This window comes from Schistocerca nitens, chromosome 1 (assembly GCF_023898315.1).
Source record: "Schistocerca nitens isolate TAMUIC-IGC-003100 chromosome 1, iqSchNite1.1, whole genome shotgun sequence".
NCBI classification, from domain to species: domain Eukaryota; kingdom Metazoa; phylum Arthropoda; class Insecta; order Orthoptera; family Acrididae; genus Schistocerca; species Schistocerca nitens.
The window spans coordinates 1,216,010,243-1,216,033,054 of record NC_064614.1 but is presented as its reverse complement, the minus strand read 5'-3'; the positions used below and the strand labels follow the sequence as shown (position 1 = coordinate 1,216,033,054).

General features: G+C 39.9%; 2 protein-coding genes across 2 annotated transcripts in view; one reads left to right on the top strand and one right to left on the bottom strand.

Annotated features, from left to right (window-relative positions):
- LOC126201252 (derlin-2) overlaps window positions 1-7,369 on the bottom strand; it is a 79,724-nt gene extending 72,355 nt beyond the window's left edge. The window contains exons 1-2 of the mRNA XM_049936771.1: window positions 7,120-7,369; window positions 6,971-7,036 (exon numbers count right to left, since the gene is read on the bottom strand). Of these exons, the coding sequence (XP_049792728.1) occupies window positions 6,971-7,036; window positions 7,120-7,212 (159 nt within the window). The 5' untranslated portion in view covers window positions 7,213-7,369. The remainder of the gene's footprint in view (window positions 1-6,970; window positions 7,037-7,119) is intronic.
- Window positions 7,370-8,041: 672 nt separating this feature from the next.
- The window catches only part of LOC126201236 (NCK-interacting protein with SH3 domain), a 104,483-nt gene continuing 89,712 nt past the window's right edge, over window positions 8,042-22,812 (top strand). Inside the window, exons 1-2 of the mRNA XM_049936770.1 lie at window positions 8,042-8,353; window positions 8,619-8,800. Coding sequence (XP_049792727.1) covers window positions 8,314-8,353; window positions 8,619-8,800 — 222 coding nt within the window. The 5' untranslated portion in view covers window positions 8,042-8,313. The remainder of the gene's footprint in view (window positions 8,354-8,618; window positions 8,801-22,812) is intronic.

Below are 22,812 nucleotides of genomic sequence, written 5' to 3'. Positions count from 1 at the left end.
GCTGGATAAAGTTCTTCGACTGAAAGCAGCCAAATATTAAAGAAAAATGTAAATGGCAGCTTATAGTGTTATAAAAATTCATTTCTAAGATTATCATGCTTGCTTGAATTCTTTAAGCCATTACTAATAGAATGCCAAGGGGTCAACTAAGCTTACTGTTACACAATGTTGAACTTGTCCCATAATGCAATAATGATGTGGTGTGTGAAATCATCTGTGTGTAACAGTAAGAGAGTAGAACACTGACAAAATTTATTTTGCATCTACATTAGTTTTTTGAATGTAAGTTGCAGTGACAGAATAACTAGTTTGGTTGAAAGGTGGCAGTTTAGTTAACATCTTGCAATGCCTCCAGAAACATTACTTATGATAAATCTCAAAGTAGAGGGTACATTAGCTGCAGTGAATACCATGCCATAAGCAATACCACAGGCACTGAGATTGGAAAGAGAAGAACTATATATAGTTAAAGGGAACTGAGATTTTCCTTTCATAAGTACTTTATATAGAGTGCAACACAACTGTGAAGTTTCTCAATATGTTACATGTTTTGGTAAAATTTTACTTATGTAAGCGGCAGTGCAGTGTGGCAATATTGGTGTCATTCAGAAATTCTTTTATTTTTAAATGCTGGCTGGCTATCTGTTAGACTTTTAATGCTATATCGCACCATAATTCACTCCTTTCTGTGCCAAAATCAGATTTAACACAAAATAGTAAAGATCATCCTTTCCTCTAGTGGTGTAACTATGCACTTCACTATTATTGAATAATGATGGGTTATTAACAACAAATTTCATAAGTGAATATATGTATTGGAAGGTACTGTGAATATCCAGGTGATCTTGGGTGGGCTGCAGCTATTATTTTGATTACACACTTTTGAGCAAAGAATACCTTTTCTCTTAGTAATGAATTACCCCAAAATATTATGCCATGTGAAAGCAGTGAATGAAAACAGGCATAGTAGGCTAATTTAACGATATGTTTATCACCAATATCTTCAATAACACTAACAGCAGATCATCAATGTGTTTCTTCCAATTCAGTTTCTCATCAATGCAAACAACCAGAAATTTTGAATATTCTGCCTTAGCAACAGACTTCTGCTCAAAGTCTTCATTTATCAATGGTGTTACGTCATTTACTGTACAGAGCTGTATATACTGCATTATCAATGAGAGTCCATTAGCATGACCACTTAATAATTTTCTGAAAGACATTATTTACAATTTCCTCAGCTACTCTTGTTTGTTGGGTGTGTTTACTACACTCCTACCATCAGCAAAAAGAACTAGCTTTGTATCTTCATGAATACAGAGTGACAAGTCATTAATATAGACTAATAACAATAAGGGACCTGAGACTGAACCCTGTGGGACACCATTCTTGATACCTCCCCAGATACAGGACTCTGCTGATTTTTGCAGACTAATCTGTAATGTAATTTCACCCTTTTGTATTCTTCTGCAGCTTATCTGGAAGAATTTCATGATTGAGAGATAACAAAATACCCCAATTGGTGATATTCAGTTACTCAAAGCATTAATATTTGATCAGTGAAAGCATATATAGCATTTCCCGTTGAAAAGCCCTTCTGAAAATCAAACTGACACTTTGTTAGTACCGTACTTCATTTTCACAAATATGTGAAGCTACTCTTGAATACATTAATTTTTCAAGAATTTTGAATAAAGCTGTTAGAAGTGAGATTGGGCAGTAGTTGTTAGCAACAGACCTATCCCCTTTTTTTATGCAATGGTTTAACAATGGTGTCTGCCCAGAAAAATATCCTGTTTCAGTGAGCTACTACATATGTGGCTGAGAATCCTACTTATCTGTTCGGAATAAGCTTTTGGTACTTTGCTGGAAATTTCATCAATTCCTTTTACTTTTGAGTGAATTTACTATTTTACTAATTTCAGTAGTAGAGGTGTGTTGAATTTCAATTTTATCAAATTGCATCAGTATTGCCTCTTCTATATAGAGCCTTGCATTTCCTAATGAATAGAGGGATCCTATTATCTCTACAACACTTAAAAAATATATAACCTTTTCACTGAGTTTGACAAAAAACACCACAGTCATCCTGTGCTCTCAGTTGCCCTGTTTCCCTTTTAACAATATTCCAAATTGTTTTAATTTTTAAATATCAGAGGTGCAAATCTCAGACATAATGCACACGCTTCAGGACTTCTTAATAACTTTTATTAATAAAGTGCAGTAGTTTTTATAATGTTTGACTGTATCTGGACTATTACTTCTTCTAGTTATAAGACACATGTACATGTACATTGCAAGATATTTTTATTCCTTTAGTAAGCTATGGCTTTTCAGATGGTTTCTTACAATTATGATTCACTGTTTTCTTAGGGAAACAGTTATACTCACAGAGGTATCAAGAAATATGTTAAATTATAAATTAGGCTCAAGTTCCCTGTACAACTCATTTAAGTCTCACTGTTGCATGACATCCCTAATATTTGCAACTGTTAAATTGTTAACTGAACACACTTTTTTTTGGAGGATTGTTTCGCATTACTGTATGGAGTTATGTCATTTACTGTAACTAGCTGTGGATCATAATCACACAGATCATTCTTAATAGAAAATGTTTTTATTTGATTAAATTTACCTTGGTCTATAAAAAGACCATCTATCAGTGTGCTCCTTTCCTGTACTACCCGAGTAGGACAAATCAATAACTAATGTCAATTTGAAAGCACCAAGTAATAATTCAAGTTCAAGCTTTCTAATAGACTCTTTCCGAAAATCTACATTGAAGTCCCCATAAACAATAATTTGTTTCCCATTGTCTCACAGATTGCATAACAAAGAATCTAAGCTTTTCAAATTTGCTGAAAATTTCCCAATGGAATTGATACACAGCTACAATTATCAAAATGTCATTACTTAGTTTAAGCTCTCACCTGCATGCTTCTACGCGTTGATCTACACAAAATATTTTAGTTTCTAAATTTTTCAAACTATGATAAGTTTTAACATATACTCTCCATAGTGTCTCTACTTACATGTGCTAAGAGCTTATATTCACCTTCATTTAGATCTTTTCTATATCAGTGACTATTTGATGTTCAGACAGGCATAGTATATCTATGGTACCCTCAATTTCTAAATCTTCTAAACACACAAGAAGTGCATATACATTTTTTTAAAATTATTATTTTTAATCCCTTTATATTCTGGTGCAATATACTAACCTTATTTTTCCACTGTACTTTTATGAGAATCATGTGATATTTTACATCTCTAGTACTTCCCCATCTGAGCTTCTCATTAAGCTTAATTTCATTCAATCTTGAGTAACAGCCTAAAAAATTAGGTACTCCCAAGAGTTTCAGTGCCCCCCCCCCCCTCAACCCCCAACAGATTTTGCTATCATCTGGCCAATTTACCTTGTCCACTCATTAAATTAATTATCCTAAAAGTGAACATTTCATAAGAAAACATTTGCATAATATAAATGTCACATAATTCCCAGCATTCAATGCTATTACTAACATGAGCACACTACACCCCCCCTGCCATAAGTAAAATTTAACCCACATTTTTTGATAGTTGGCAATCACAATATTAAGTCATTTCATTGTCTTGCACTTACAGTAAATTTACCCCAGGGTCATTCCATCTCAAATCAACTAACAGTCTGAACCTGGGTATCTCAAATCTGGATGGTTTTTTTTTTTTTTTTTTTTTTTTTTTTTTCCCCAAGCAATGTACCCACTAACACTAGTTTAAATTTGAGATTTCAGATTTTTCCGACCTTTGGTTTTTGAGTTTCAAGGGTTTAAAAATAAAAAAAAATCTCCGTTTTTGATCGATCGATGATTGTTTTAAAATGCTGTAGCTCAAAAACTATACAAGCTACAGAGCTCAAACTTGCACCATTGTTTTCCTCTAAAAATTCCCTTCAGTTTGATATGTAACATGACTATGCTACCTAAATCTGAAAATTTTAAACTATTCCAAAAAAACATTTTTCGAAATTTACAAAATACGTACCCTTGGATTTCTTTATAAAAATTATGTGTGTTGTCCAGTCTAATTGACTACATGCATGCAAAATTTCAAGATGGGATCTCAATGGGTTCTTGTATAAAATAATATTTTACTACCACAATACACACTAGTGAGGTGAAAAGCAGACTATTTCTAGGCTATGAATACTAAGGTAGGCCTGTGTAATTCTAACAAATTTAAATTATTATGTTAGCCTTTTTATGCAACATTACCCTCTTATTGTTTGTTAATTCATTAAATGATATTTTAATGAGAGAATAAAATATATAAAAAAATAATAACTTAAGAATCTTATGATTTTGTATGACATTCACTTTTTATTATAAAAAAACATGAGATTTTCATATAGGGTCAAGGCTCTAGTTTTGGCCACTACCTCACTTACGGCCACCTTGATGTAACAGGGAAGCTACGCTGCATCCTTTCATCATATATTATAAATGGGAGGGAAAACTAAAACAAAACTTGCCTTTTGCACTTAGAAAGATTACTTACTTTTCTGATGGTAGCGCTGCACAATATAAAAATAAGAAAAACTTCCTTAATTTGTGTTTGCATAAAACTGATTTTGAAGCTGAGGCAGAATGGGAGTTCTTTGCAACATCCCATGGCAAGAGTGCATGCGATGGCCTTGGTGGAACCGTTAAGCGGCTAGCTGCTAAAGCCAGCTTACAAAGGCTATATAACCAACAAATCTTAACACCCAAATCACTTTATGTATTTGCCATGGAAAACACAAAAAAAACATTGACTTTGAATATTGCACAACAGAGGACTATGAACTGACCAAAGGATACTTACTTCCTCAGTTTAGTGACTCAAAAGCGATTGTGGGAACACAGAAGTTTCACTCATATAAACCCTGCACAGAGAGTCAAATTACCGTCAAGCCTTATCATTTTAGTCTGGATGAGTCTCTTGAATATGTGACAACACTGAACCAAATAACACCGTCACATATGGAAAATATTACTGCTGATTTTGTGACAGTAGCATATGACGACTCTTGGTGGGTAGGATGCATTGAAGAAAAATACAATGACATGTACTGAATAAATTTTTTTACAGCCAAAGGGTCCAGCCCAGTCTTTTTACTATCCACAGCCAAGAGATATATTAGATGTACCAGGAAATACTCTTTTACAAACAACGAATCCAACAACAGCTACAGGAAGAACCTACACTTTAAGTGCTAAAGAAATGAAGTTGTCTTCTCTTGAATTGGAAAAATATCTTAAAAGAACATAAAAGAAGCATGCTTAAATTATGTTACACCTACCCTCACTAAACACTAAGTTGTATAAATACCATGTGTATTAACTTTGTAAATACCAATTGGTATTAGAAATACAGTTCTATCCATGCAGATATCAACAAGTTAATCTTTTTCCCAAGTGAAATTACTTATATGCCAATTTCTGATCTAAGGAACTTGTAAATGATTACAAACAACACTGGAAAACCAAGAAAAAGATAATATATGCCATTTGCAACTAAGGATGAAGGTGAGTGGCTTTATTCAAAATTTTAACTTGTAGCATGTATATTACCAATTAAAATGTGTTCACTTCCTTACGATGCATAGTTAAAAGAATCATGAGCATTAAATTAAAACAACACTATATCATTTAATGAATTAACAAACAATAAGAGGGTAATGTTGCATAAAAAGGCTAACATAATAATTTAAATTTGTTAGAATTACATAGGCCTACCTTAGTATTCATAGCCTAGAAATAGTCTGCTTTTCACCTCACTAGTGTGTATTGTGGTAGTAAAATATTATTTTATACAAGAACCCATTGAGATCCCATCTTGAAATTTTGCATGCATGTAGTCAGTTAGACTGGACAACACATAATTTTTATAAAGAAATCCAAGGGTACGTATTTTTGAAATTTCAAAAAATGTTTTTTTTTTAATAGTTTAAAATTTTCAGATTTAGGTAGCATAGTCATGTTACATATCAAACTGAAGGGAATTTTTAGAGGAAAACAATGGTGCCAGTTTGAGCTATCTAGGTTGTATAGTTTTTGAGCTACAGCATTTTAAAACAATCACCGATCGATCAAAAACGGATTTTTTTTTTTATATTTTTAAACCCTTGAAACTCAAAAACCAAAGGACGGAAAAATCTGAAATCTCAAATTTAAACTAGTGTTAGTGGGTACATTACCTGAAAAAAAAATTCATCCAAATCTGAGAGGTCATGGTTCAAATCATGTAGTATAATTGGTTGATTTGACATGGAATGACCCCCCAGAGAACCCCCTCTTTGCATATTCATGGAGTATAATTATTAATGTAATGTATAAAAAGTCTTGACAGTTCACATACACCTTAAACACTCTCCCCTTCATTTTATGTCTAGGCTATAACCACTGTAGAATAAAATTATTTCTGAATTATGTAATTTGAGATACAAGTTGTATTTCAAATGCCAATGACCAGGTCAACCATTTCTTTAAATTTCTCCTTACATCCCAGTGTTACAGTGACAGCAACCAGCAATAATAATAATAATAATAATAATAATAATAATAATAATAATAATAACTCACAAATGAAGTTTTCCTTCCAGAAGCATTTGTTTGTGAAATAGTATTTTATGTTGGATATTATGTGGAAAAGCTAGATTTCTAATGTACAAAACGACTTCAGGGTTAACCCAATAAATCATAAACAGTAGTTTTCATATAAATAACAGTTCTTATCTAGAAATGTCTATTATCAGATACTTAAGGAAGAACACACAAAATACAATGAATAAAAAAACAGCAGTGACACACATTCTGAACTGCATCAACAGTGCAATTAGGTGCAAATATTTGCTTGCACAATGGAGCCTGAAAACTACTCCCAAATATACAAATAGTGAAACTTCCCACCAGGAAAAAGTATTATGGGGTACTTAATATTTTGTACATACCTGATATTGCTCCATTATCAGTATTGGGTTGAAATACAGTTGGAACGGTGACACCAGATCCAGATGCTGAAAGGAAAGCCCACTGTCCGTCAGTCATTGAACATAAATTACATCCTCGAGGAATCAACAATGAAAACGATTGTACTTACAACAGCCAAAGTCGTAATCACACAGGCCGTTGTGTACGCCCTGGTCACAACTGGCATCTGCATGTATTCTTGTAGGAATGTTTGGTATGCCATGGTTACATAGATCAATGGACGTTATAGATGCATTGTTTACGCTACGAAGCCTACTACCTCACAACCACGTACATTGTCTATATCACTTCATCGTAACACCATCAGCTGACATCATATACAACTAATTTTGTATGGACTCAAGGCAGCCAACCATGCTGGGCAATCTAATCACGTCGCGAGTGCCTGCCGACATTGCATTTAGGTTGGCTTACCTGAAATGCGGACACGTCAGTCGTATTTTATTTCAACGATATAAAATCGCTCCAAGAAGCTCTGCTAAATCATAGATTACTTTTACGATATTAAATGAGTGAAGCGACGATGGTACTAAATTATTTATTGTTTACTGAAAGAAGAACCCGTTTCTATTTTATTTCGTTAATGCTACTTCGTACGCGTCTATATTTTGTTTTACGGTAGCTGAAAGTGCGTAATTTACCACCCAAAGCAAGTTAGATGTCCTCAGGCTGCAACGAAGTATTTTTAACATAAGAAAATAGAACCGCTCGTCATAGAACTGCTAAAACAAATAATGATCTTGAATATTTACAGACAAAACGTCATTAACACTATAATTATCTACTGAAGTACTTGACCAATGATCTCTCCGAGGTAACGTAGAAACTGGACGCGGTGTTGGTCCAGACGAATATTCTGTGAAACTGTTGTGCTTAATAAAGGAAAATATTAACAATAGTTGCTCACAGATATTTCCAATAGCAAATATTTATTCCAGTCAATCAGAAGTAAAATTCCCTATACGTGCTTTGTAAAGTAAAATTATGACTTAAGCAAGTGGCAGCACTGTGTGTTTGAATTGTTTGTTTTGAAATGTGAAAAACGAAGTAAGAGGGAGTGAAAGTGAAGTAGTTCGTCTGAAAGTGAAAGTATTTATGTAACCGTAGCGTGTAATGAACTTGTGGTCATGGGGACACGGCGTTCCGAAAAAATTACGAAACTGATACAATTTTTGAAGCAAATTTGTGTATTATCGATCTAGTCGGCAAAGAGTCTTTCGAAATTGTCAGCTGTCATGAGTAGTGCATTAAGTTAATTCTGTGTGTGAAGTGTTTTGAAAGATTTGACATACACCGAAAATAAATGGATAATAATCAGGTAACACCTGATGACAGTAAACAGGGTAAGTTACTTGCTGTGCTATGTGCCGCCGTGTAATTTATTTGAATGAAAGTGACGCCTAAAAATAGCAGCTAGTAGAGGATTTAAGTCTTAAAATTTCACTGTCATCGTACTTACACGTAAGAGAAACACTTTTTGTGCATTGACATTGGACGAAAGTAAATTTGCAAGAAATTACAAGACCAAATAAAAAAATTTTCATTTGAGATAATTTTTTAATCGTTCCTTGCCTGTAGCAAAAAATGAGTAACTAATGTTATTTACAGGTCATGAGATGCTGCAAGCGCTATATGACTTCCGCGCAACATTTGCTAAGACATTAAGTTTTCGCGAAGGAGACTTATTTGTTTTACACCACGGCCACACAAAGCAACGAAACTGGTGGCAGGTTGTCAATGAGAAAGGACAAGTTGGTTATGTCCCATCAAATTACGTGGCCACCATTCAGGTGAGAAAGTAAGCGACATACAGTGTTGCCTTTCGTATATTAAGCGTAACTGTTATTTCAGTAGACACCTGCTATGTGGTGGCAGTAAAATATCACTTCTCATTTAACTAGTTGTGCATATCTGTTGTCTTCAAAGAAACTGACTTCATTCTAAACCGTTAACAACTTGTTACCTTACCTACTTAAAATAATTAAATAGTATACTACAAGTCAAGTAGAGGTTATAGAATTGCTTTAGGAATTGTTTGTAAATGTATGCGTTCAATACTAAGACATGTTGTACATTTATATTACAAAGGCAGAAATATGGTTTATGCTGAAGAATGATTGACACCATATTAATTTATATACATCATTGTTTCATTTTCACATACTGCATAGGAAATACAATTTAGTTTGTACATTTGTGTATGTGCTCTGACTCTTCTAGTTATGTTATGATACTTAGGGCTACACAATCCTGTGTCATCTGTTCTTTGATATACAGCAGAATTCTTTCCTGTAGCTTCTGCTCCTTGTGTTGCGGTGTGCAAAGTGATAACATATGAAGGAGATCTCGATTTATGGAAAGTTTTGATTGACATTAGTGTGCTTAGTGTAAGTGAAATTTTCTATTGATGGGGTCAGAGTGTTTCAGTCAGTAGGTATTTAAACAGAATTTCCCGTAACAAATGAAATATTGGCTAGTCTCCAAATAGACCACTCTTTGCTATATCTCATATGACCCAAGTCATGAAATCTCATATAATAGCGGCATAAGAGCACTGACTCATTGGAAAGTGCTTACTCGTACATAATCATGCACAGATGCTGTACAAAACTGAGGTGTAATGGTAAATCAGCATTGATAATGCCTCAAAAATATTGTGGAAGGCTAACTAAATCATTAGAGATTTAACTCATTCATTCATGAATGCTTTGTGCTTTATAAATCCCATCAGGAAGGAGACTCTTCAGGGTTATGGAAAGAGACAAGTTATACATTAACAGCACAGAAGCAAAGATCTATTCCACTTACCATATCCCCAAAAAAAAAAAAAAAATTCCACCAAACATTCCACTAACCTCCGAACCTAAAGAAAACGGAAAAAATGTTGTCAACATATCCTCCCAAACCTCAATCCTACAGAAGTTTCATTTCTATCCAGAGGCCACACGTGCAATCCTACATCGAAGTTGTCATGATAGACTCATCAAAAACCTTCTCTCCTTCTCTTGATCCCTACAGTATGAACATTTCTTCGCTACCAGTTCCTCTAACCACAGCCAACTTAATCCCAACACAGAACATCGCCTGTCCAAGTTCATATCCCAATCAATGAGTAACCCTCCCACCTAACCAGCCTTTGGCCACCTCCATGAATGTCTCTCTCTTCAATTTGGCCTCACCATCCTTCCCCAAGTCCCTCCCCAAGAACAGAAACCTCTCAATAGAAGAAAGAATAGCCTGTTCATAACTTCAAGACAGACCCTGATTTAACCATCCCCCCTGCAGACAAAGGCTCCACCACTGCCATCATGAATCACAGTGATTACCTGGCTGAAGGCTTCCACCAGTTGCCTGACTCTGTCGTAATGATCCCATCCCAGAAGTCCATAAAAACTGCTAATCCCTACTCAAAACATTGGGCCCACCCCAGAATCTCTCCCTGAATCCATTTCCCCCACCCCCTTCCCCACACTTATCTCCTACACACTTCTCAACATCTGTAAACCCAACAATCATGGACACTCCATTGTAGCTGATTACTTTGTTCCTGCTCTTGTCGATGAACACCCCAATCGTTTCCTGTAGACAAGCTTCTCTCATCAAAGATGCAAGCCATTACCACCCCAGTCCCCACTTGTCACTGTTGATACCATCTCCGTAAATGCCAACATCCTTCATGCCCATGGCCGTGCTGGTATTGAACACTACCTCTCCCAACGTTCTCCTGCAAAACCACTTTCTTTCTCCATATACACCTTACCAATTATATCCTCACTCCCAAATACTGCCTTGAGAGGAATGTATACAAACCAGTCTTCGGCATAGCCATGGTCACGCTCATGGCACCCTCCTATGATGCCAACCTGCCAGTGGGCCACCTATAGAAAACCTTCCTAGCCTCCCAAACACCTTGTCTGGTTCACATTCATTCATTCACACTCTGGATACTTCATACTCATACTCTTCACCTTTATACTCTGGATCCCTGGCAAGACACCTTAATCCTCATTTCTCCACAGCCTCAGCATTTTTTGCCCCAGCGACTTCGCCTGATCTTTCTCAGCCCAGTATGCCACCTTCCTGGATGCTGATCTCCGACTCTATGATGGCTCCATCCATACCACTGGCCATATCACCACCCTCAAGAACCAGTTGCTGAGTAGCAATCCCCCCCCCCCCCCCCCAATCATCCAATATATCATCCCGTACTGCTGGAGCATCTGAACTATTCCCATTGCCAGGGCTTTGATTCTTATCTATCATCATTCCCATAAATGAGAGATATCTTACCTACAACCCTTCCCACCCCTTGTAAAGTGGTATTCTGCTGCCCACCCAAGCTATAAAAGATACTGGTCCATATTTGTGCCACTCCCAAGCCCTTATCACAGGGATCATATCCCATGGGAAGACTCAGGTGCAAGACCTGCCTGATTCACACACCCAGCACATCCTGTCCCATTAGAGAAAGGGCCAATCTGTGAAAGCAGCCACATTGTATACCAGCCCTACTTCAATTTCAATTTCAGCATTTTATGTAAGCATGATCACCAACCATCTTTCCAGCAGAATGAATGGCCACTGTCAAATTGGGGCGCAGAAAAGACTTGATTACCCATGACATAGCATGCACCTGGGCACGACATGCTAGAGTTCAATGGCAGCTTCACAACTCGTGCCATATGCATTCCTTCTCTTAGCACCAGCTTTTCTGAACTACGCAGATGGGATTTATGCTTAAAAAACATCCTTCGCTCGCTTAATGCTCCTGATCTCAGTTTTCGCTAATCCACTGCACTTGCACCCTCCAGCCAACAGTCTCCCCTCCCTCTTTTCTGTCACCGTCCACCCATTCCATGCCTTCATGTGGCCATCATTGTGCCCCGCATGAACTCCAACCTGGTGTCTCTGTCTCTCATTCCTTTCCTGTACGCCTGGTGCCCACCGTTTTTCTCCCCCTGTCCCATATAACAGCTGCTTTGCCCTGAAACGCCATGCTAAACCCGCAGGACAGGACAGGTAGTTGGAATTGTCGAAAGGGGCCCAAATGAGCAGCTGTCAGGTACACTCGCACACATATAACTTTATTTATTTGACCAAACATTACAGTACAAATTCATGAACTTAGTCATTGGCTGAATACACCACACTATCTTATGCCTTAAGGGCACAACCACAAAAAAAGCTAAAAGCCATTAACTAAAAATTCAGATGCCAGAAAGAATATTTGGAAGGCAGAAAGCCTCACGTTAAGTAAGTTCTATAATTTGGCTGAAGGTCCAAAAATCTAACACTTGAAAAGTGACAACTGTAATTTAAAGACGGCTGAAGGCCGATGATTTAAGACTTGATGCAAAAAAAAGGAATAAGAAGGAGGGGACAAGTAAGGAATTTTAATTTTAAAACGGTTGAAAGCCCAGGACTTAAAAACAAGACTAAAAACAATTCAGCTTTAATTCAAAACCATCGGCTATGAGCCATACAAATACACGCAACAGAAAATAAGAAAAGGCAGTGCAGCTAACGGTGCTCAGAAGTTTCGGGGATCGGCCACTACTTGAAATACTAACGTTCACTTAGGTGAGACAGGCAGTCGCCCCAACCGCTCTCGACCTGGCTCCTCGCACACAGTACAGCCAAAAACTATAAGCACCAGACTAAAGATAGTACAAGGTGCTAATATCGATACACATCGCTGCTGCCTCTCATGGAGGGAGCGAACAACTGCATAATCACATAAACCGCGGGAAAACAAACACAGAATAGGAGCCAAGGTTTAAACCAACTCATACATGATTTCATGAATCAAAATGGTTTATGGCGAAGATGTTATGAACAGAAATAGTATGTTTAAGTGGTGTAGGGAGTTTAGTGGAGACAGAATAAATGTATATGATGAACAGAGGAGAGGAGGACTTTCCGTTTTGTCTAATGAGTTGGTGCAAAAAATCAAGGAAACTTTGTAAAGACCACTGGTTGACATTGGATGAAATTTCTGCGATGTTTCCACAACTCTCCAGAATTCGCTTAGACAAGACACTCACAGAAATGCTGGACTACCAGAAACTGTGTGTGCAAGCTGGGTCTCAAAACAACTGACAGAGCAGCGCAAGAAAAATTGGGTCAGTAGTGCCTGTGATTTTCTTGATTGACTTGAATTGGAGGGTGAGGATTTTCTGAGCTCTATTGTGACTGGAAATCAAATGTGGATGGCTCTGTACATGCATGAGACAAGCCAGTCATCACAATGGCGTCACATCGCTTATTCATCTGTCAAAGAATTCAAAACCACAATTTCGTGCAACTAAATCATGGCCTCAGTGTTTTGGGGTCACAGGTATCCTTTTGATCAAATTTCTGCCTCAGGCTGAGACCATCCATGCACAAAATTATTGTGAGACACTAGAAAATTGTTTTTTTTTTTTTTTTTTTTTTTTTTTTTTTTTTTTTTTTTGCAAATTTTACAGAAGTATGTATCATGCAGGAAAGGTTGCCCATTGTGGCATATATATTTGTGCTCTTTTTGCATCCTGGGGAGGGGTGGTGTTGGGAGCATCAAGTACCTGCACAGTGGTAGCCTCCTGGCTCTGCATTGATCGGATCACACTGTTGATACCTGAGCGGAAAACCCCCCGCATATGTCAAGAAGTAATTGTCTATCATGGCTGTGGCATAGGAACTCAGGCAATGATTTACTGGCCAGTAACTGTGGCTGTGGCTGTTTCTCACCGATGGTGAGAACCCATTTTTGTGGTGGGTGGTACTGTGGCGGAAGACTCACTCATGAAGCGAATTAAACTTTCTTCCGCTCTTGGACACATGGCCCCAGCAGTCTACTCAGAAAGTTAGACTTAACACCACAGAGAGATGTGGCCCCAAAATGTTTCTTTCCCTGTTTATGCCATGAGAGGAATATAGGGCTCAGAGATACGAGGGGAAATATGCCGCCCCCCCCCCCCCCCTGCGGCGTACTTAGTTGTTTAAGGAAAAATGTGGATTCCTTTTTGTTTGCAAACAGTCTCTGTATGGTGCAGGGCATCATCTTCCACCAAAGTCTGCTTCCAAAGACTATGATGAGATACATGTCGGGATGTGCATTTCATCCATTGTGTCCAGGGGGACCAAAGGACAACAAGGTTGACATTGGAGCCTTCATTTTGATCTTAGAAGGTAACTCGTTGCGTAAAAAGGTCAAGCTGATGGTGTAATGATGTGATGTGAAGCTGCATGTTCCCCCTCCCATGCGGTGTTACAAATGCCCAAGATTTGGTCATATGTCTTCGTGTTGCAACAGTAGCCCCATCTGTAGTGATTGTGGATGTCTGTTGTACATGATCGCTCCTTGTGCCCCTCCCCCCATCAGTGTCAACTGTGGGGACCATTGTTCATCGTGTTGACTGGACTGCGCCACCCTCCAAAGAGAAAAGAAAATCTGAGGATGCAAGACTCTTGACTGACTCTCGTATCAAGAAGCCAAGAAGAAACATCATCGTCTGCATCCTAGACGATGTTACCATTGCCCTCTGTGACTTCTATGTTGGGCCCTCGGGACCACTAGACTACACCGCCTCCACGGCGGTTGGCGGTCCTCCCCCCCACTGCTCTTGAAGTTTAGTGTTCCCACACACGTCAGTTGTGCAGATGGGTCTTATTCAGCCATTGATCTTTCTATTTGCAGCCCACGTCATCTCCGCTTCATCCATTGAAGAGTCCGTGTTGATGTTTGTGACAGTAATCAGAGACCATTTGTCTTGATCCTCCCCTCCTCCTGGGGCATCCACCCAGATGGGCTCGCAACAAAGATGATTAAGGTGCCATCGCCTTTTCCATCATCATTAGTGTCACACCACAAGGAGGTATGGATGTGACTGTCCAGACCTCGGTGGACTCCCAAAATCACTGTGGCCATTATAGAGCTTAGATGTGCCTTCCGACACCATAAGTGACATCCATTGAATAAGCACTTAATTACCTTTAAATGGCTTCATGCTTGGGTCTGCCACCTCATGAAATGAAATGACAGAAATGAGAATGCTGAGACAGTATGTTTCTGCCATTGGACACTGTACCCCTCCCTCACAGCTTTGAACAAAGATTGAGTGCCTCGATGGACACCAGTCCCCCACAGGTGTACTCAGTATCTCTCTGAATGCTGTTGGCTACATGGACGCAGACACTGTCATCAAATATTTTGCTTCGTATTATTGCTCGAGCCTCTGTAGCTGAGAATTATCAGCCTGCATTTCATCCTTAAAAAAAGCAGATGGAGCAAAGTCACCTGGAGCTTTGTTCAGTGAGTGGGAATTCCTCAGTGCACTAACTCTTTGCCCCAACATAGATCCAGGGCCAGATCACATCCTCAGCCAATGCTCAGATATCTATTAGTGAATTTCCAGTGTCATGTCCTTGCAATTTTCCACCATATCTGGGGCAAGGGTCAGTTCCCATCTCAGTGATGAGAAAGAGTGATTATCCTGGCACTGAAATGAACAGCTATCACCCAGTTAGTCTCACTAATGCAAACTACTGAAACATATGGTGAGCCAGCAGGTATCTTTGAGTCTTGAGGTTTTTTGGCTCTGTCCCAAAGTGATTTTTGCCCAGGTTGTTCTACTGCTTAAAATTTTGTCTGCCTGGAATCTGCCATCTGGTCAACTTTTGCCTGGTGTTGTCGTATTATTGCTGTCTGTTTTGACTTGCAAAAAGCTTATGACACCGCATGAAGTCAAAACATTCTCATTAACCTACATGAGTGGGTTCTCTAGGGCCCATTCTTGATTTTTTTTAATTTATTTTTTTTCCTCCCCTCCCCCCCCTCGCTCCTCCCCCCACCCCCACCCGGAACTTCTTGTCACTGCGGCTTAGAATCGAGTGCAAAGTACGCGGAGGTTCTGAAAAATGTCGGTAGGTGCCGCAACAACTAACTTCTGCCGCTACACAGGCAGGCTTTGCAGGTACAAAGATAAATACGGTACTATTGTTCCTTAATTGTGGGTGTTGCTGAATGCAAACTGCAGGGTGCCAGATAAAAGGTGCAGTCCTGGGCTCTCACCAGTGGCTTCCAGTTTTCTGCTGGCAAGACATACCTTGTGCACTTCAGTTGCCATCATACTGTTTATCGCCACCAAGGGCTCTGCTTGACAAACACTTGTTCAGTCTGGTGGAATCTTGCTGATTTTTGGGACTGGTTTTTTGATGCCAGGTTGATGTGGCTTTCACTTCTTCACCAACTTAAGTGAACATACTGATCACACCTTAATACTCTTCACTGCCTCAGTAACACCAGCTGGACGCTGGACCCAATACGCCATTGTGGGGTCCAACTCGTGACTGGTGACTTTCAGACCCCCTCTGTGGACAGCGTACTCACAGAGGCTGTGGTCTTCCACCCTCCCCCCCCCTCCCCCCCTCTTCTACAGATCAGAAGCCGATAACTGATGCTAGCCTATGTGAAACGCATTCTCTGCTGCCCTGACCATCTGAATTACCATGTCCTTTTTCCACCTCCCCCAACAGGGAACCAGGGCTGTGATTGCGATCACAGTTGTCTGCTCTGAATTCCAGCTCCCCCCCCCCCCTCTCCCCCCTGTCACTTCTTAGCAGGGAGCAATTTTGTTCATCCCCATGGTTTGTGCGCCCTCCTTTGATCTGTCTTGCTCTATCTTTGGACCAAAAGACACTATTGATCCCATGGTTTTTTGCTGCCTGTTCCGGGCTGTCCTTGATGTATTTCTGGGTTTGGAAGTGGTATATGCTGATGGCTCTGTGGTTGATGGATGAACTGGTTTTGCCTGCACGCATGCAGAGTGCAGTGAACTATGCTCCCTGATGCAGTGAATTTTCTGCATAATTGGTGGCCATTGCTCCAGCCGTCGGCCAAATTTGTTCAAGTGAAACATTATTAATCGGCAGTGATTTCCTTAGTAGTCTTCAGGCTATCAACCAGTGCTAATCTCACATCCTTTGCTAATGACTATCCAGGATCTCCTGTATGACCTCCATCAGTCTGAAAGGTTTGTCGTCTTTGTTTGGACCCCAGATCACATTGAGATCCCAGGGAATGAACATGTTGGCTATGTGGGCTGTCAAGATGCCAACTTTGGAGATGTTGGTGCCAGAACCAGATCTTTGATTGTTGGAGTCTAACAGGATAGTTTCCATGAAAGTGTGCAATGGTTTCAATGAATAAACTGCAAACCTGTGAGGGGACCAAGATCATGTGGCAGTCTACTCGCAGGGACTCTGCTGTTCTTTAGTGGCTGTGCATTGGCCACCCTTAGGTGACTCATGGCCACATACTAAAAAATGAGAATTCACCCCACTGGTGGTGAGGTGGTTCAGTCCATACTGAATCTGCCCTAATTTGGCCACCTTACAGTGAAACCCCAAACTTGCTGACCCGCTACCTTTATTCACAGACGACGCCAAAGTGTCTGATCTGGTTTTACATTTTACTTACAAAAATGGTTTCTATTTGTCTCAGTGATGTAGGGCACATTAACTTTGTCAGTCACTTGAGGGATTGGAGGGGCACTCAGTCACTTGCTCCCCCCAAGGAGCCAATGGCTGCCCATGTTTGCTCCAGCCTGGCTCCTGCCCTTCCCAAAATTCGTCTTATTCTTTTACATATGTTTGTTTACTGTCTCATTGTTGCTCTCTTTCCTGAGATGTTACCAGCTTATTCATGTTGCTAGTTACCTTGAGATAATGGAGGATGTGGAAGCACTGGTCATTTGCAAAGGATGTATCTTCCAGTTCATGATGTGTCCCAGGGATCTCAAGCTGGAGCAACTCTACCACATTCATCCTCTTACCCCTCTCTGCTCTACTTGATTCTCTCTATCCATATTCTTGATTCTCGGATACAGTTTGGTTCATCGTGTTCTGTCTTTTGCTTCCATTCTAGTTCATGGTGTGGGTTCCTGTAGTCATGTCCTAGTTCATGAACCACGGGCAACGTATGAGTGGCCAAGTAAGTGGTCCCGACAGTCGGGATACCAGTTACTTTGGAAGAAGGCTGGGCATCTCGGACATACTCTGAGTCGTGGTCACCTTTGTGCTCATACGGCAACGACTACCAAATCCACCGGTTAGTCCCTCAACCGTTAGGGGTAAAACCCAATGGGACTTGGGACAAGTAAGGCTAGCAACCTGCTTCCCTGGTACTTTAAATATGATGCTGGCAACAATCAGAGCAAAATGCCTCGGACCTTTGGAGGTGACGGAGGCCCACCTCTAACTGACAAACCAGGAACTCCTAAGATACGACTCGGCAAACAAATGGTAATGAGATGGGGAGCTATTAATATCAATGGGGGCTACTCTGGGAAGAAGGTAGAGCTGGCAGAGGCTGCAAGTAAGATGGAGCTGGACATTTTAGCTGTTAGTGACATTCGGGTAAGGGGTGAGAAAGAAGAGGAAGTGGGAGAATACAAGGTCCACCTGTCAGGAGTCAAAGCAGGAATAGCACAATGGGGTGTAGGGCTTTACATCAGGAAAGAAATGGAACCCAGTGTAGTTGCGATAAGGTATGTAAACGAACGACTGATGTGGATAGATTTGACAGTGTCTAGCAAGAAAATTAGGATTGTGTCAGTATATTCGCATTGTGAAGGGACAGATCAAGATAAGATGGATAGTTTTAATGAGGCACTCAGTGATGTAGTTGTTAGGGTAAAGGACAAGGACAGTGTTCTGCTCGTGGGGTATTTTAATGCTAGGATTGGAAATCGAACAGAAGGGTATGAAAAGGTTATGGGTAAATTTGGAGAGGATATGGAGGCCAACAGGAACGGGAAACAACTCTTGGATTTCTGTGCCAGTATGGGCGTAGTAATCACAAACTCCTTTTTTAAACATAAGAACATTCGCCGGTATACTTGGGAAGGCAGGGGAACCAGATCTGTCATTGGCTATATAATAACAGATCAGGAATTCAGGAAGGCTGTGAGGGACACGCGTGTATTCAAGGGATTCTTTGATGACACTGATCATTATTTAATCTGCAGTGAAATTGGGATTGTGAGGCCGAAAGTGCAGGAGGTCAGGTCCATATGTAGGAGGATAAGAGTGGAGAAACTTCAGGATAAGGAAATCAGGCTCAAGTACATAACAGCGATCTCAGAAAGGTACCAGTTAGTTGAATGTAGTCAATTACAGTCATTGGAAAAGGAATGGACAAGGTACAGGGACACAGTACTAGAAGTGGCTAAAGAATGTCTTGGAACAGTAGTGTGTAAAAGTAGGATGAAGCAAACAGCTTGGTGGAATGACACAGTCGAGGCAGCCAGTACAAGGAAAAAGAAGGCGTATCAAAAATGGCTACGTACTAGAACTCAGGTAGACAGAGAAAGTTATGTTGAAGAAAGAAACAAAGCCAAACAGATGATTGCAGCATCCAAGAAGAAATCTTGGGAAGACTTTGGAAACAGGTTGGAGACTATGGGTCAAGCTGCTGGAAAACCATTCTGGAGTGTAATTAGCAGTTTTCGAAAGGGAGGTAAGAAGGAAATGACAAGTATTTTGGATAGGTCAGGAAAACTGCTGGTGAATCCTGTGGAATCCTTGGGCAGATGGAGGGAATATTTTGAAGAGTTGCTCAGTGTAGGTGAAAATACGATCAGCAATGTTTCAGATTTCGAAGTAGAGTGGGATAGGAATGATGATGGAAATAGGATCACATTTGAGGAAGTGGAGAAAATGGTCAATAGATTGCAGTGCAATAAAGCAGCTGGGGTGGATGAAATTAAGTCGGAACTCATAAAATACAATGGAATGTCAGGTCTTAAATAGCTACACAGGATAATTGAAATGGCCTGGGAGTCGGGACAGGTTCCATCAGACTGGACAAAAGCAGTAATCACACCAATCTTTAAACATGGAAACAGAAAAGATTGTAACAACTACAGAGGTATCTCTTTAATCAGCGTTGTTGGTAAAATCTTCTCAGGTATTGTTGAAAGGAAAGTGCGAGTATTAGTTGAGGACCAATTGGATGAAAATCAGTGTGGGTTTAGGCCTCTTAGAGGTTGTCAGGACCAGATCTTTAGCTTACGGCAAATAATGGAGAAGTGTTATGAGTGGAACAGGGAATTGTATTTATGCTTTATAGATCTAGAAAAGGCATATGACCGGATTCCTAAGAGGAAGTTATTGTCTGTTCTACGAGATTATGGAATAGGAGGCAAACTTTTGCAAGCAATTAAAGGTCTTTACATGGATAGTCAGGCAGCAGTTAGAGTTGACAGTAAATTGAGTTCATGGTTCAGAGTAGTTTCAGGGGTAAGACAAGGCTGCAACCTGTCTCCACTGTTGTTCATATTATTTATTGATCATATGTTGAAAACAATAGACTGGCTGAGTGAGATTAAGATATGTGAACACAAAATAAGCAGTCTTGCATATGTGGATGACTTAGTTGTGATGGCAGATTCGATTGAAAGTTTGCAAAGTAATATTTCAGAGCTAGATCAGAAATGTAAGGGCTATGGTACGAAGATTAGCATCTCCGAAACGAAAGTAATGTCACTGGGAAAGAAAGATAAACGGATTGAGTGCCAAATAGGAGGAACAAAGTTAGAACAGGTGGATGGTTTCAAGTATTTAGGATGCATATTCTCACAGGATGGCAACATAGTGAAAGAACTGGAAGCGAGGTGTAGCAAAGCTAATGCAGTGAGCACCCAGCTACGATCTACTCTCTTCTGCAAGAAGGAAGTCAGTACCAAGACTAAGTTATCTGTGCACCGTTCAATCTTTCGACCAACTTTGTTGTATGGGAGCGAAAGCTGGGTGGATTCAGGTTACCTTATCAACAAGGTTGAGGTTACGGATATGAAAGTAGCTAGGATGATTGCAGGTACTAGTAGATGGGAACAATGGCAGGAGGGTGTCCACAATGAGGAAATCAAAGAAAAACTGGGAATGAACTCTATAGATGTAGCAGTCGGGGCGAACAGGCTTAGATGTTGGGGGTCATGTTACACGCATGAGAGAAGCAAGGTTACCCAAGAGACTCATGGGTTCATCAGTAGAGGGTAGGCGGAGTCGGGGCAGACCAAGGAGAAAGTACCTGGATTCGGTTAAGAATGGTTTTGAAGTAATAGGTTTAACATCAGAAGAGGCACCAATGTTAGCACTGAATAGGGGATCATGGAGGAATTTTATAAGCGGGCTATGCTCCAGACTGAACACTGAAAGGCATAATCAGTCTTAAATTATGATGATGATGATGATGATGATGATGATGATGATGATGATTCCGTTCTCTTTGGGAACTATTCATGACTTGATTCACAAAGGATTGAAGGACCAATGATCTCAAATTTTGGTCCCTTTAAACCTATCAATACACCTATCTCAAATAAAATGGCAAATCCTACTCATCTTCAGCATTACTCTCTTGTAACAAACTTAGTACGTGTTAATATCACACCCCATTACTACCTCAACATAGTAGAGGGATAAATTTATCACTGGGACCCAAAGCAGCAGACAAAGAGCTTTGCAAATACGTGGTGAGGCATGGGATTCACTACATATGTCCTGAATGTCAAGGTTAGCCAGACAGTATGGTGGTCACTGCATAGCCTTCATTCTCACTTTTGAGTGGCTATTCTCCACTTAAAGTAATAGTCATGGTTTAATGTGTTCTGAAGCCCCATATATCTCTGCTGATGCAGTGCTTTAAATGTTAACTCTTTGGGCGTATGCCTTTCTGGTGTACATGCAATACAATTTGTGGAGTCTGTGGTCAACCACTTCACAAAAACGCAATACGAGATCTGCCACTTACACTATTAAGGAGATTACTGCTGCATGGCACTAATAAGGAATCCACTGTCCTATGGTGCCACCTCTTTTGTCATCCTAGATTAACCCACAGTTTCATTTTGTATAATTGGCCATCCGCACGTTATAGTTGCCGAGCCTCACAAACTGTAGCTCATATCCTGGTGATTGTCGCTTCCTGGCTCCTGCTGTAATATTGATGGATCACATTTGGATGGTTGAATTTGTATTTTGTTTTCTCAAATACAATAGTTTTTATTCTCAGATATGATGTGTTACACTACTTTCAGAGCAGACACATGGGTGCCACCTGGCTGTTGCTGGGTCTGGCAGAATCTTGACCCTGCTCTCCTCTGCCAGCTGTCTTTCTCATCCCTCTTTTACTTTGTTTTAATTATTTTTGGATACAGTTAGCTCTTGTTTTTCATAATCCTATTGTATGATTTAGTAGTATCACTCTGATGAAGGCAAGATATTAAGCATTCCTTATCCTTGTTACTAGCTGATGAGAAAAGATCGGTTGATAGTGGGTGCTGTTCCCACCTTTAAAACTTTGGGTGTAATGGATCTGGGTTGGGACTGCTGTGGAAGTTAGGCACTCCATTGTACACTGAGGCCCAGAGGACACTTTGACTGCCTCCACTCACTCAAAGAGCTGATTATTTCTGTCACCATTTGTTGGTCCAACTGATGTTCATTAAGTTTTTAGCATTCTCTCTTCTACTATCATATAAGGCAGTCAAATGTGACACAGATGGAAAAAAAGGAAGTATTTCAGGAGTAATTGCCACAAAAATTCATACAATTTTTCCACTGTGGGACAAAATGGCCATTGCTTTCATGGAAAAACATTTGCGTTTGTCTGCAGGACCATGATTATATCCAGGTGTGCACATCTTCATGCAAAGCAAATAAATGGCCATAAATGCCTTTCTTCAGGGCTCCAAAAATTCGAAATCACTTGGAGAGAGATTGGGGCCATATGGAGGATGTGTAAGGGCTTCCCAGTGAA